Genomic DNA, 13,126 nt, shown 5'->3' with positions numbered 1-13,126 from the left:
AATAGAACTGGTTCAGCAGAGTTAGGATGTGTTCTCAGTACGACCTGGAAGCACATCGATAGTGGAACATCAAATCCACACAGAGCCGGACCAAAAGGTCTCCACACCTGCTCCCAATACTGCTAATTGGGAGAGGGTGGAGCCACAGCTGTTGGGAATGTAGGTGCCTCCCACTACCCTGCCTCTCAGCCCCTTACACATGAAATAAACATTTGTCAAAAGCATATTTGAGCTGACAAGTATTAGAGGAGGAGAGGCAGCAGGCTGTGCATATGCTTCCTGGTCTGCTTTGCAGGAACGCTAGGAGACATCTGAGTCAAATTCAGTTAGGCGTCATAAAACTCTTTCACTTCTGCAGATGGCTCAGCATGAGCATCAGCAGGTGCTGAGTGTGTCGTTCGATGTTCACTTTGGCAGCATACATGGTAGCAACCACAGTTGATCTAACATTGTGAAGCCAAATAAAACCTCTTACGGGGTTAACTTTGTGAAGGCGGAACGATTGGCTGAAGCAGGTGGGGGTGTTCTCAGTGCCTCGTGCCACAGTGACATTTGGAAAACTCACAACTGAGGATATGGCATGCAATCGCCATTTAAAGCAGCATTTTAATTTCCTATGTCTTCATGTGTTACCCCTTTAATCAGTCAGTTTACATTTTTTCTATGACATATTAAAAGTAAAGTCAGAAGTGTAAGAGAGTTACTAAACACAATATCCTAACTGTGTACAGCATTAATTAGCCTCTGCAGAGAGGAACAGGTTCATGTTTTGCATAGCAGTCGGTGAAACAGAATGATTGACCAACTCAAACTTTGCTATGCTTACTTATTGAATCAGGCTACTCTTCTATCAGGATGCAAAAAATAAAATGATTGTGCAACACTTCCCTCTGCAGTAGGTGGCTGCTGAATGTGCAGGGGAACAACAAGCGTGTCAAAATACTCTTAGGGAATATTAAAAAGGGTGATGTTTTGTAGATTTAGTGACATTTTTAATCTGTAATTGCCGTACATGCCTCAAAATATGCCCTACATTTTGATAGATTATTTTACACAATTAATTACGCTAAGGATTAATATTTATAATATAACTAATGTGTTTTAGACAGGATAAGGCCTTAAGTAGAAGCATCACAAATGAGGGATAATGCTCTAGACGGCAGACACAAGCTGTAATAGAAGTTAATTAGAAGTTTAAAATGTGAAACTAAAACTGTGCTATTTAGTTAGGGACTTTTTAAATGACCTTGTTGGACTTTCCTACCCACGGCTTGATATTTCCGTCCCCAGATGTCCCTGACATTATGAGGAGTCTAAGCTCAGGTACTCACTTTTTCAGCGTGAATCAAAAGGCCCTGGAGGCTTCCTGCCATTTTCCTCTGGGGTTTTTTCCCTCAAAGAACAGGAAAGGCAGCTCTGTTTCCCACACACTCACAGAGGTTGTTGGATATTCATTATGCCATTTTACAGTGAAACAAACAATCATGTCACAGTCAAGACTGTGTGCTGCAATATCACACCAAAGCAATTATGCTGGATTGTATCTTGGGAATAGTATATTTGCAGTATTGTTATTGTAGTATCTATCTGTTTGTAAGTGTCTTTTAGCACTGATTGTGAGATCAGTTTGTGTTGTTGGTTCGACATCTGTGTTCTCACTTTCATTTGAGTCCTTTCAGACTGTGAAATTGGCCATAGACCTCTTTAATATTCTGCCAACTCTCTTTTTCTGGAACCTATTCATGGACCAAAACAAAAGCCTTTTGTGTAATTAATGAATTAACAATCTCATCCACATAACCATGTAAACTTTTCAAACTCTTTCTTTTTCATTTTCAATCTGAGTCCAAAGTGTTGTCCCTTTGAAAATATTGTGTTCTCATGTAAACCAGCCAATTGGGACACAGTTTCCTGTTTAAATAGATGGTAATCGGGCTCTATGAGAACATATACTGCTGTGAGGATTGATGTGGAGCCAATTGAAACTAAAATAAATGAAAACATAGGCCAAAGGGTGAGACCTCTGGTGATATTGTTATCAGTTCCCTGTCATGCATCGGATCAAACATTGAGACGTTTAGGGACTGATGTTGATTTGCTTGTGTATGTGCAATCATCATCATTGGATAGCTTATAAAGAACATGTCTTGTGATTCAGCTAACCCATCTTTTAAAACACCACCCTTCTCAAGATTGTTACAGCATTAAATACCGTCACCACATCTGCCTGTTCAGAAACAACAAATGACAAATGTTCTTTTTAGGTGTTCCCTCAATTAATGTCCTACTTTTGACAGACATATTACATAAAGCTCTACACTGAAACTGAAACAGAAACTGTGAAAATCATAACAGATTTTATATACATACATAAACAAAGCATAAACATAAATCAGCTTAAAAGGATGTACAAAAGTACTTTCTTGGAAAGATATAGTGATAAGTGAAGTGTAATTATAAATGTATGTGCAAATGTAATATATATTGTTGTTAATATATATCAAATATAATAGCAGTCATTTATACAGTAGAAATTATTTTATGGAATATCAGTAGTTGAGTAAGGGGTGGGAATTAATACGCATTATTATTTTTGTTAAATATGGTTTTGATAAATATCATTGAATATATAAAAATTAAAAGTACTTAGTAAAAGTACTGTTTATTTTGTTTGTTTTTTTAATCTGTTCAAAATAAAGATGGAATGAAATAAAATAAAATATAAAATGTGGAAATCCACCCATTATAATAAATACCCATTGTGAAGACAAACCTGATTGTTGTTCACTTCAAATTATATTGATAAAAAACTGTTTTGGAAGGCTAAGAGTTAGATAAAAATATAGGAGTCCCTCTCATCCAACTCTTGGCAAGAAACAACAAATATTTTTTTACCAAAATGACAAACTGTGCGATAAAACTGTAAATACGATAGTGACGTTATCAGACTGAGTTATAATATGAATAAGATGCGGCAAATATAACCCAAAGACTTAAAACCAAAGGAACTGTAAAACTATTTCCATGTAATACATATGCTGCCATCTGTCTTTACAAGCCACTAAACAAATGGTTTTAAAATCTTAGGAGTTTTTTTGTTTTCTTATTCATTCATCACTTAATTAAAACAATGAAAGTTGAGAGTGACAGTTGGAGTTTTCTTCACCAGGCATGTTTATGCAGCCTGGCTTTGATCAGATTTGATAGGCAGTGGCATTGCAACATTTACAAACCAAGTAGTGACATACTTTTATTTTAATTAAGAACAGAAATATCAGATATCCAGTCCACACTAGTCCTAAATTCAGAAGAACACAGAAATAACTGTGAAATTGTGAAATAATCATTAATAACGAGAACTGTTTTTGTTTGTGTCAATGGACCCGTCACTAAGAAGCTTATTGAGAAGATAAATCTCAGGCCTTTGAAATGTGATTAAATGATTCAATTTATTAATTTAATTTGATTAATGGTCACAGTCACCGGGCAGATCAATTGAAGGTTTGGCTGTTTGGAGCAGGGTTACCGTACCGTGGAGCACAGAGGACAGACCGCCTGTCAGGGCCTCTGGAGGGTAAAGTGGGATTAGTCGCTGCTTCTGCACTCATGCCAGGGTTTAATGGAGCAGGAGTAACTAAATTGACAGGTCCGCTTGCTGGCCAACAAAAGCCCCAAAACACTTAAGCTTTACTTAAAAATTGGGACATGCTGACTTACCCTAAGCTGGTCCAGATCAAAATGATACAATACTGGTTATAATATTAATTCAGATTAACTGCAAATGCACTGATCCAACAAAAAAGGGAAGGCATACTGTATATCCTCATTCACACAATTACAATGTTTTCACAGACGAAGTTTATGTTTTCCTGCTGGCTTCATGTCAAGAATGTGAACAACAGTATGAGGAGGTAGGGCGGGGTGGGTACCCACAGGTCTGAATTCCCATGAATCACTTCATGCTGTGACCATAAGGTGATAACATTTGAGTTGTCCATGGAAGGATGATAATAATCTAGAGATACATGGTGGGAATCTGATGAACCCCACACTTTAACACAATTCTTGGGGCAATACCAGGACTTTAGCCTCAGACTGAAGAAGCTCAACGATTGGATGGATTGCCAAAAATATCTAGTATTCATGGTCCACAGAGGATAAACTCTAATGGCCTGGCTATTGTTGTAGTACCACAATGAAGTTAACTTTGTGATTTGTTGGGGAAGTTTCAACAACAATTAGTTATTGTTTTTGTTTTTTTAATCAACTAGCCTACATTTATAGTCCCCTCGGGATTAATTGTAATTACTCTTGTAGAACCATCATCAAGTCAAAATGTTTTATTTGTACAAATACTATACTTTTTTTATCACTAATTTAACTATCATCCCCATGTCCATTACGTTTAATGCTAATGAACAAATGCATGCTAACATGTTAAACTAAGCTAATGAACATGGTAAAGATTATAGGCTAACTGCTCAACAGGGGAGACATGGGAAACTTTGCTCCTCTTAATAGGATATGAGTTCCCCTAAAGAAATGGACATTTTTGGAGGGTCTCTAAAATATTGACAATATGATATTGTCCCATACATTTTTATGTTTCTGTATGATGCAAAACGTGTGTATTTGTGCATCAGCAGAAGGGTTAAAAGCTCACCAAATTCTAACTGCGTGTCGTCCATGAACACAAGACAAGTTAATCCACTGCTGTCTATGTTTTGTGTCAAATTCAAGCAAGCAGGCCAGGACCTTTGACATGAAGTTGCAAAAAAAGATGATGTTGAATTTATGTATAGCAAGGGACAGAGTGTCCTGGTCCTGACTCTGAAGTCACACCTTGGAACTGAAGGAGGAGAGAGACAGTATCTCCATTATGTGAAGTCTCAGTCTGATGGAAGCAGCCATCCTGCTCTAATTCTCACCACTTAAGAGCCTATATCTACTTAAAGAGACATTATGCAGGAAATGTTATGCAAATGGTTGTTTATCGGTTCATCTCTGTGTCAGCCACTTGTTTTCCCCCCATCTACAGCGTGTGCCATGCTGATCTCTGGCTTAAGGAGGAGCCTAATCTTTTAACACCTATCTAGCAGATTTCTCTATTGTTGTCAGATTCGAGATGAAATAGTACAAATGAGCCAGTCACTACATGTTTACCATCTATAGAGAATAGTTAAGTGAGACAGCTCATCTTAATGAATGTATTTGAATGAATTCAAATGATTCAGTCAAAATGAGTGGATTACATTTTGAAGTGTGCATGTTGGGGTGATCCCTAAGCTGCACACTTTGAGAGACCCTTACTAAGCAGATTACCTCTATAAATCTATGTCAGGATACATTTCTGCATGTCTAGTCATGCAAAGGGCAAGAGCGTGAGAATTCAGAACCAACAACATGTTCACAGTACAAAATATCAGCACAGTGCTGACATCTGCTGCACAAGGTCAGATAAATGTGAAGCTTGCAAAGCGCTGTGCATATACTGTGAGTGCACATCTATGCATTCGTAGCATTGAAGAGAAGCTTACAGGTTGATATGTGATCATAAATGTGGCTGTTACAGGAAATAGACTCTTTGGATGTGGAGATATTTAAAGACTGTTTCCTGTGTTAGACATTTACCTTGGATTAAGGAACAGGACGATTGTGACTCACAGCTGCCAGAGGTACAGCATGGGAGTCGAGATTGTGACATGACGTGTGTCGGGGAGTGGGGGTGACCAGATGTTGTCCTCCTACCATGGGGAATAAACTCTATCACTCACAGCGCAGGTGGTGGGAAAAAGGGGGAGAGAAAGGGAGAAGGGAACGAGTGAGGGAGAAACAACGGCAAACAGGAAGCTGAGACCTTACAACACAATGCACACAGAGTTTCCTGCAGGCTCAGACAGATAAGGAACAACACTTTGTTTTAAGTTGTATTTTCACCCACAAACGTTTCCTGGTCTCCAAAACCACATCTTAGAATGCTCTTGCAATTCCTCTGCATTACAGCTGTGATAATGTTGAGTTTGGGTTTTAAATGTGTAGCCTTAGCCTAAAACTATACAGCTGCAGTGAGGTAAATAAAAGCCCAACACACTTACACAACGTCTAATTATTTACTACCATTCAGACAATGAGTGCCTAGCTCATAAGGTCAGAGGATTGCTGTGTGATCATGATGTGATGGCTTGATCAAAAGCATCATCACCAGCATATTTCTTATTTCCATAGCCCTACTGTTCAGCCATGCACCATACAGTAAGCAGTGCAAAGCAAATAATGTCAGTACAACTTGAAACAACATAATAATGTCAAGCAATGCAAGACATGCAACACTTTGAGTACATTCTATCGACTTGCACCAGGATCCACATCATGATTCAGTGTGATATTAGCTTTGGATGCCAATGAAGCAGTCTTTGTTGAGCCAAGGACAAACAGAATCAATGCTCAGATATGACATTCATAACTTTGGTGTGACTTGCAAAGACAGAACAATAATCTACACTGACACACTAGTACCACCATCAAGAGCACCAGTGCATCTTACAATGCCACACATTATTTTCATTAAGATAGTAACTATCATAAGCCATAGTCATATCATCATTTTTGCAATGTCATTTTGTGTATTTATGAACCCAATCACCCTGAAAGAGGCAGGATGAAACATGGCACATGAAGTTTCTGCTATAAACTGCAGCTGGTGACAGTCTAACAATGCACCCTCAGCTGTGCCCTTTGCCCCTTTGTCATAGGAGAATAGAGCTGCCTTCAGAAAATTGATTTATAGGTCGAAAACACATGAACAATATGACAAAGTGGCAACCAAGAAAAAATGAAGTGGGATGTGTGATGTGGTAGTGTGAGTGTGATGTGATGAAAAGCTGAACTGACAAAATAATTACATTAATTATGAAATAAAAACAGTTATTTGGCGAAACATGACATTGCTTTCTCTCTTGAAGACGAGATATTTTGCACATAAAACTACTCATATGTGAAACTAATTGTGAATACAGTCGTCTGTTCAGAGGAAACTGAAAGCAGCATCTAACTTACTTACTGTAGTGTAAATTGGACGCCATCATGCCAAAGCCAATATTGGAGCAACACCGCCCTCTATGGATAAATAATGGTATTGCAGTTAAATATTGAGTACAGTCTGTGGTCAATTTTGTACATTACTGAACGACAGACAAACGCGATACGCAAACGCTAATATATAGCACTACTTTTAAAAACATTTAGCCTACTTTTCCCAAGCCTTTCAACTAGAAAGTACTCATCACAAACATATATCACACAATATACACTTTTAAAGTTATGTTTGGTTTATAATATGTTACTCTCATGCCCCAAGAGTTATCTATGGAGTATAGCATATTAACCTATATATTATAGATAGCACTACCAACATAAATTCTCATTATCAGTTGCTGTACTTTCATTACAGGCATTCAAGGTCATATCAGTTGACTTTTAGCATGATCCGGCCCGTTTAGGTGGGAGTGTCTATGTTAATCACCATCAAACGGAAACGGACAAAGTGCTGGGGAACATCTCATCTGATTGGGCGCCTTTTGTTCTTTCAAATTGAGGTGTCCCCTCTCCTTTATTGTCACCAACGGGCCCCTGGTGGAGAAGACGTCTTTTACAGTAATGCTTCACTCTTACTGTTACTCTCTGGACTTTCTAACTGCTTAGATAATGGAGTAGGCTGATACTGCAAAGAAAAATGGCTTGTCAGAGACATGATAAACCCATCAGATTGAGGGATGAGCTGAGCTGCATGCTGGTTGGTGATGGAGCTGTGAGGAAGACAAGCATGGTTATCAGTTACATCTTCAATGGATACAACAGCGATTACCACCAAACAGCTTTTGATGTTTTCACTGGTGAGTAAAGGCATTTCTTTGAATGTTAATGGTTTTTTGAGTCAGCAATAACACTGATTTCTACTTCCAGGTTTGGTTCATGTAAATGGGATTCCAACTCGCATCAAACTGATAGATACAGCTGGACAGGTAAATGCACACACTACTTGTGACTGTGATTTATTTGCCAGAGTTAGTCCTTTTCCTCCTAATGTGTTATTATTTGATCTGACAGGAGGAGTTTGGCCATCTCCGCTCTCTGTGCTATGCCCACGTGGACGTCTTCATCCTCTGCTTCAGCCTGGTCAACCCTGTCTCCTTTGAAAACATCACCTCCAAAGGGATCCCTCAGATACGAGCCAGAAACCCGACCTCTCCCATCGTCCTGGTTGGAACTCAGTCAGACCTTTGCACCAATGTGGACGTCCTGGTTCACCTGGACCAGCGAGGCACCAGCCCAGTGCTCTTTTGCCGGGCAAGAAGACTGGCACACAGGATCAGAGCTCATGACTATCTGGAGTGTTCAGCCCTGACACAGCATAACCTCAAAGATGTGTTTGACCGTGCTGTATCTGCTGCCATCAAGCACAAGCACACTGGCAACACATTTAAAAAGCACAGCCTGCTTAAACGTTTCAAGACTTTTTGTGATGGTCGATGGAGGAAAATCTTCAGATTCATCTGATGTAGAATCAAAGAGCGGATTTAATGTGCTCTGCTTGGTGGATACGGTCTGTTTGGGGACTCTTATGACAATTCATGCATTTCTATCTGAATATTTCTCTACAGGATGTGATTTGTGCACTAAAACACATGGAATGAAATGTGATAATCCTATAAAAAAATTACTGCACAATGAACGCTGTAGATTCTGCTCTTTTTCTGTCTTCCCTTTTGTTTGTTTGATGATTTATTTGTTGTTCATATTTTTGTGTGCTGTGTCAACTGTTTGTAATAAAAGCACTAAGGTGTAACACATCTTTTATTGCCAGTTTCTGTATTTTTTAAGTATGAAGATCCTGCTGTTGAAGCTACTGTCAGGGAAGAAATGGAGGGAAAACACAAAGTGTCATTTAAGATAAATGGTCACCTGCTGATGCTTTGAAGAGCTACTTTACGAGACAAAGGCCATTTAAATCCATCCTCTGTCTAAAAAGCTTGTGCTGAGCATGCTTACAATTGCCACACAATTACTTTGAAGCTGCCTTCCACATGGAATGTTTTGGTGATCAGATTTGTTTTATTTTATTGCTGTAATTAAGGTTTGCCAATAAAGGATTGTGATTATAAGGATACAATTCATCCAACTGTAACGCAACAATTTATTATTCCAACGATTATTTTACATTTTGTTTGCATTAATCAACACAAAAGAAAAAAACAACATATTCCCTGCATGCATTATCTTAAATATGGTTGTGCTTCTTGTTTCCATCTTGCAATATTTTTGGTGGTATTTTACTAGGCAGAATCAATATTATGCAATCCGTATACGTCCAAGAGGTTAAACTGGTTGGAGTTCCTAAAGCTAAGACTGGGTGTAAACACGCAGCTAAACCCTGCAAGGCAAGGCAAGGCAAGGCAAGGCAATTTTATTTATATAGCACTTTTCTGCACGTGGCAATTCAAAGTGCTTTGCAGGTTAAAAGCAAAATACATTTAAGAACAGATACAGCATAAATACATTATTAAAAACTGCAGACCTATACAAGAAATGTTATATCAGGTTTAATAGCAGTCATCATTTTGAAGATCAGTTCTTTGAGTTGAGTAGCAAACAAGTTTCGGGAGCACATAAAACCCTTTTGGAAAATGTGGAAGAACTATTCAGATCTTATACTTAAGTTAAAGAAGAAGTACCAGTGTAGGAATAATCAGTTATATGTAAAAAGTAGCATCAGAATATAGAACCAACAGGAGCCCCTTGAACTAATTGTGCATATTTCAGCACATTTCAGAATAATATAATATATTACATGTTTCTGTTTCGATTATTGTGCATTAGAGTGTTATTAGGTGCAGTTCATTTTAATTACCTTGCATGCTGCAGAGAAGCTTGTGAATTTACCTCAGGTGTAACTAAAGTCTTCTTTAAGTGTTGATTATATTTCACATCATTTATTAAAATCTGTACAGTAACTAAAGCTACAACATTAACGTAGAAGGGTAGAAGTACAAAGCAAAATCATTTAAATAATCAAGTCTCTCAAAATTGTACAGTACTACTTACTTGAGTATATCTACTTTAGTTACTTTACACCAAATGTACACAAACAGTCGTCTCAGCTGGGTCTGTCTGTAAGAACTACGTTTCCCATCATGCAACAGAGCGTTACCCTACACTGACCCTGTGACTGAAAATAATCTGATCAGCTGATCTGACCTGGCAACAAAATAACGTAGCTAGAGAAATCTGCCAGGGAGGGGGCTGAAGAACAAAACAATGACACTGCTCGGAAGGATCCAAATACAGTAACACTTTTTAAGACTTTTAAACGGAATAGCGCGGATTTCCCTCCCGTCTGAAAGCAAAAACAGTCCGCTGATATCCGAGCTTTTGACATCGACTGGTAGTTGTTTTTGTTTATATGTTGTTACAGTTCTGTTGACAGACTGGAGGCTAGCTGCTTGTTTGTACGGCTTTAACTGATGGGACTAGCTGGCCTTTAAATTACATATTTTCTCTGGAAAAAGTTACAACTATCCGTCGAAACCAACCAGCTGAAAGCTAAGCAACGCTGACGTTTTTGCTGCTTTGGTGCCAAATTATCTACCGAGTTTGCCAGCGAGCTACTGAGGGTCAGTTTTCAGCTAGCCTGTTGTTAGCATCAACATTTGCACATTCATCCTTTCAGGGAGAGCTCATTGTCTCGGTCGCTACTAGCTACCTGTAGGGCCTACATGTTTTTGTATTATTTTATTCGCCAACCTTTATTTTAACTTCTGTTATGCTGCAGCTAAATGCTAACTTTGGTTCATGAACAAGCTAACTATTAGTGGTGAAACCATATCAAGTATAACTAAAGGACACGGCTGCTTCTGGTCCATTGCCTCACTGTTAGTTATTTAAACAAGTGTTTGAAATTCATGCTGCCAAAACAAGTTTGATTTATTGTATTATTGTGTGAAAGTAAGTTGTTACAATCAGGGAATCACCAGCCCTGTTCCCATGCAGCTGTTTTAAATTGATGTTTTCATTATTTTTGGTAATTTAAGTTGTCACTTACATTTTTAAATTACTGCTATTCGAAATATCTGATTGTCAAAGCTATTCCAATAAGCACTGTTCTGAATTCAAGTTTAGCTTGTAAGAAACGATGAGCGGGCATGGCTCATCTTCAGAAAAGGGAGTTAATACTAGCCTAATATGTCAAGAGAGTTATGTGTGTGATGGCTCTGAGGAGGCTGCATTTAAGTGTAATGAATGCAAAAGCTTGCAATGTGTCCGTTGTGAGCTCGAGCTCCACAGTCAGGAGCGCCTGAAGAGCCATGAGCGTGTTCAAATAGGACCTGGGCATGTCCCTTACTGTGAGAACTGCAAAGGAGACAATGGCAAATGCAATAGATCTGTGGTCCGCTGCCAGAACTGCAAAGTTAACTTGTGCCTAGAATGCCAGAAACGCACCCACAGTGGAGGCAACAAGAAGAAACACCAGCTGACATCTTACCCTCCACCACCCAAACCTGCGGAGGTCATCCCTGTCAAGACACCGGCCTCGCCCGCTGTCCAAATAGAAGATGAGGCCAAATCTCAGAGAGCAAAACTCCTGGAGAAGATTTTCAGTTTCCTTTTGGTAGATGAGAATGAGGAAATGCAGGTGAGTTGTGCACACTTGTATAGGAGCCTAATTCAAATACCTTTACGAACAAACATGTTTTTAACTTCTTAACTGTTGTTTCTCCAAAGTTAAAAGATGAAGCTTCATTTGTGAAGAGCCTGAGCTGTAACCCTGACCAGCTGCTAAAGGTGGTGTCCATCTTTGGCAACACGGGAGAGGGCAAATCTCACACCCTGAACCACACGTTCTTCACTGGCAGAGAAGTGTTTAAAACTTCTCCCACTCAAGAATCCTGCACAGTGGGTGTGTGGGCGGCATTTGACCCCTTCCGTAAAGTAGTAGTCATCGACACAGAGGGGCTGCTGGGGAACAGCTCCAAACAGGGCCAGAGAACCCGACTCTTGCTCAAGGTGCTCGCCATCTCCGACCTCATCATCTACCGCACCCATGCCGACCGTCTTCATGATGACCTGTTCAAGTTTCTCGGCGATGCCTCGGATGCTTACCTGAAGCATTTCACCAAGGAACTGAAGGCCACAACAGCCCGCTGTGGCCTGGATGTCCCTCTGTCCACCTTGGGCCCTGCAGTGGTCATCTTCCATGAGACAGTCCACACTAAACTGCTTGGCTCAGGTACAAAATCTAAACACTTCTGCTTCTCTAAGGTCCAACTACACTGAACAAAAATATAAACGCAACACTTTTGTTTCTGCTCCCATTTTTCTTGAGATGAACTCAAAGATCTAAAACATTTTCTATATACACAAAATAACCATTTCTCTCAAATATTGTTCACAAATCTGTGATAGTGAGCACTTCTCCTTTGCCGAGATAATCCATCCCACCTCACAGGTGTGGCATATCAAGATGCTGTTAAGACGGCATGATTATTGCACAGGTGTGCCTTAGGCTGGCCACAATAAAAGGCCACTCTGAAACGTGTATTTTTGCTTTATTGGGGGGGTCTGGGGGGGTCCGAAAACCAGTCAGTATCTGGTGTGAGGGTTAGGATTAGGATTAGGGTTAGGGTTAGGGTTAGGGTAAAGTTGTGAATCGAGTGGCCTGTGTTCGTCGTCCATAACATACGCCTGCCCATACCATAACCCCCACCACCACCATTGGCCACTCGATGCCACTCACTATCCAATGGGAATGGACGCTCACATTGCCTTTTAAGGGCAGCCGACACAAACGAATGCCCGTGCTTCCATGAGCGTCAAATCCCGCCGCAGATGGGAATACATTGCAATCAGTTGAAAGCTCTTTGCGTCCGTTTATGAAGCTGAAGGAGCCTTGGCGCGTCCCAACTGCACGCCATGGTCACCCTGACCAAGCGTCGCTCCTGGACGCTTAGGGAGTGAGAGTGCGTTGTTGGAAGTCATCACATAACGGCATTGTAATACACGGTTCGGCTGCATTAAATATTACACATCTGCCGTAGTCAGATCAGAGGGTGTGTGCCAATTACAGAGGCAT

The 13,126-nt window shown here is 39.8% G+C and overlaps 2 protein-coding genes across 2 annotated transcripts; both read left to right on the top strand.

Annotated features, from left to right (window-relative positions):
• Positions 1–7,649: 7,649 nt before the first annotated feature.
• Positions 7,650–8,844, top strand: LOC104943233 (rho-related GTP-binding protein RhoV-like). The gene is made up of 3 exons (XM_010768953.1): positions 7,650–7,892; positions 7,963–8,021; positions 8,107–8,844. The coding sequence occupies exons 1-3, from the start codon at positions 7,733–7,735 to the stop codon at positions 8,554–8,556; spliced, it is 669 nt and encodes a 222-aa protein (XP_010767255.1). The 5' UTR covers positions 7,650–7,732; the 3' UTR covers positions 8,557–8,844.
• Positions 8,845–10,264: 1,420 nt separating this feature from the next.
• On the top strand, positions 10,265–12,330 carry LOC104944149 (zinc finger FYVE domain-containing protein 1-like). Its single transcript, XM_010769975.1, has 2 exons — positions 10,265–11,689; positions 11,779–12,330. The coding sequence occupies exons 1-2, from the start codon at positions 11,189–11,191 to the stop codon at positions 12,328–12,330; spliced, it is 1,053 nt and encodes a 350-aa protein (XP_010768277.1). The 5' UTR covers positions 10,265–11,188.
• The last annotated feature ends 796 nt before the right edge of the window (positions 12,331–13,126 follow it).

Source organism: Notothenia coriiceps, unplaced genomic scaffold (assembly GCF_000735185.1).
Source record: "Notothenia coriiceps isolate Sejong01 unplaced genomic scaffold, NC01 NC01_scaffold00000015, whole genome shotgun sequence".
Lineage (NCBI taxonomy): Eukaryota > Metazoa > Chordata > Actinopteri > Perciformes > Nototheniidae > Notothenia > Notothenia coriiceps.
Note: the sequence above shows the minus strand (reverse complement) of the source record. Positions and strands in the feature narration are given on the sequence as shown.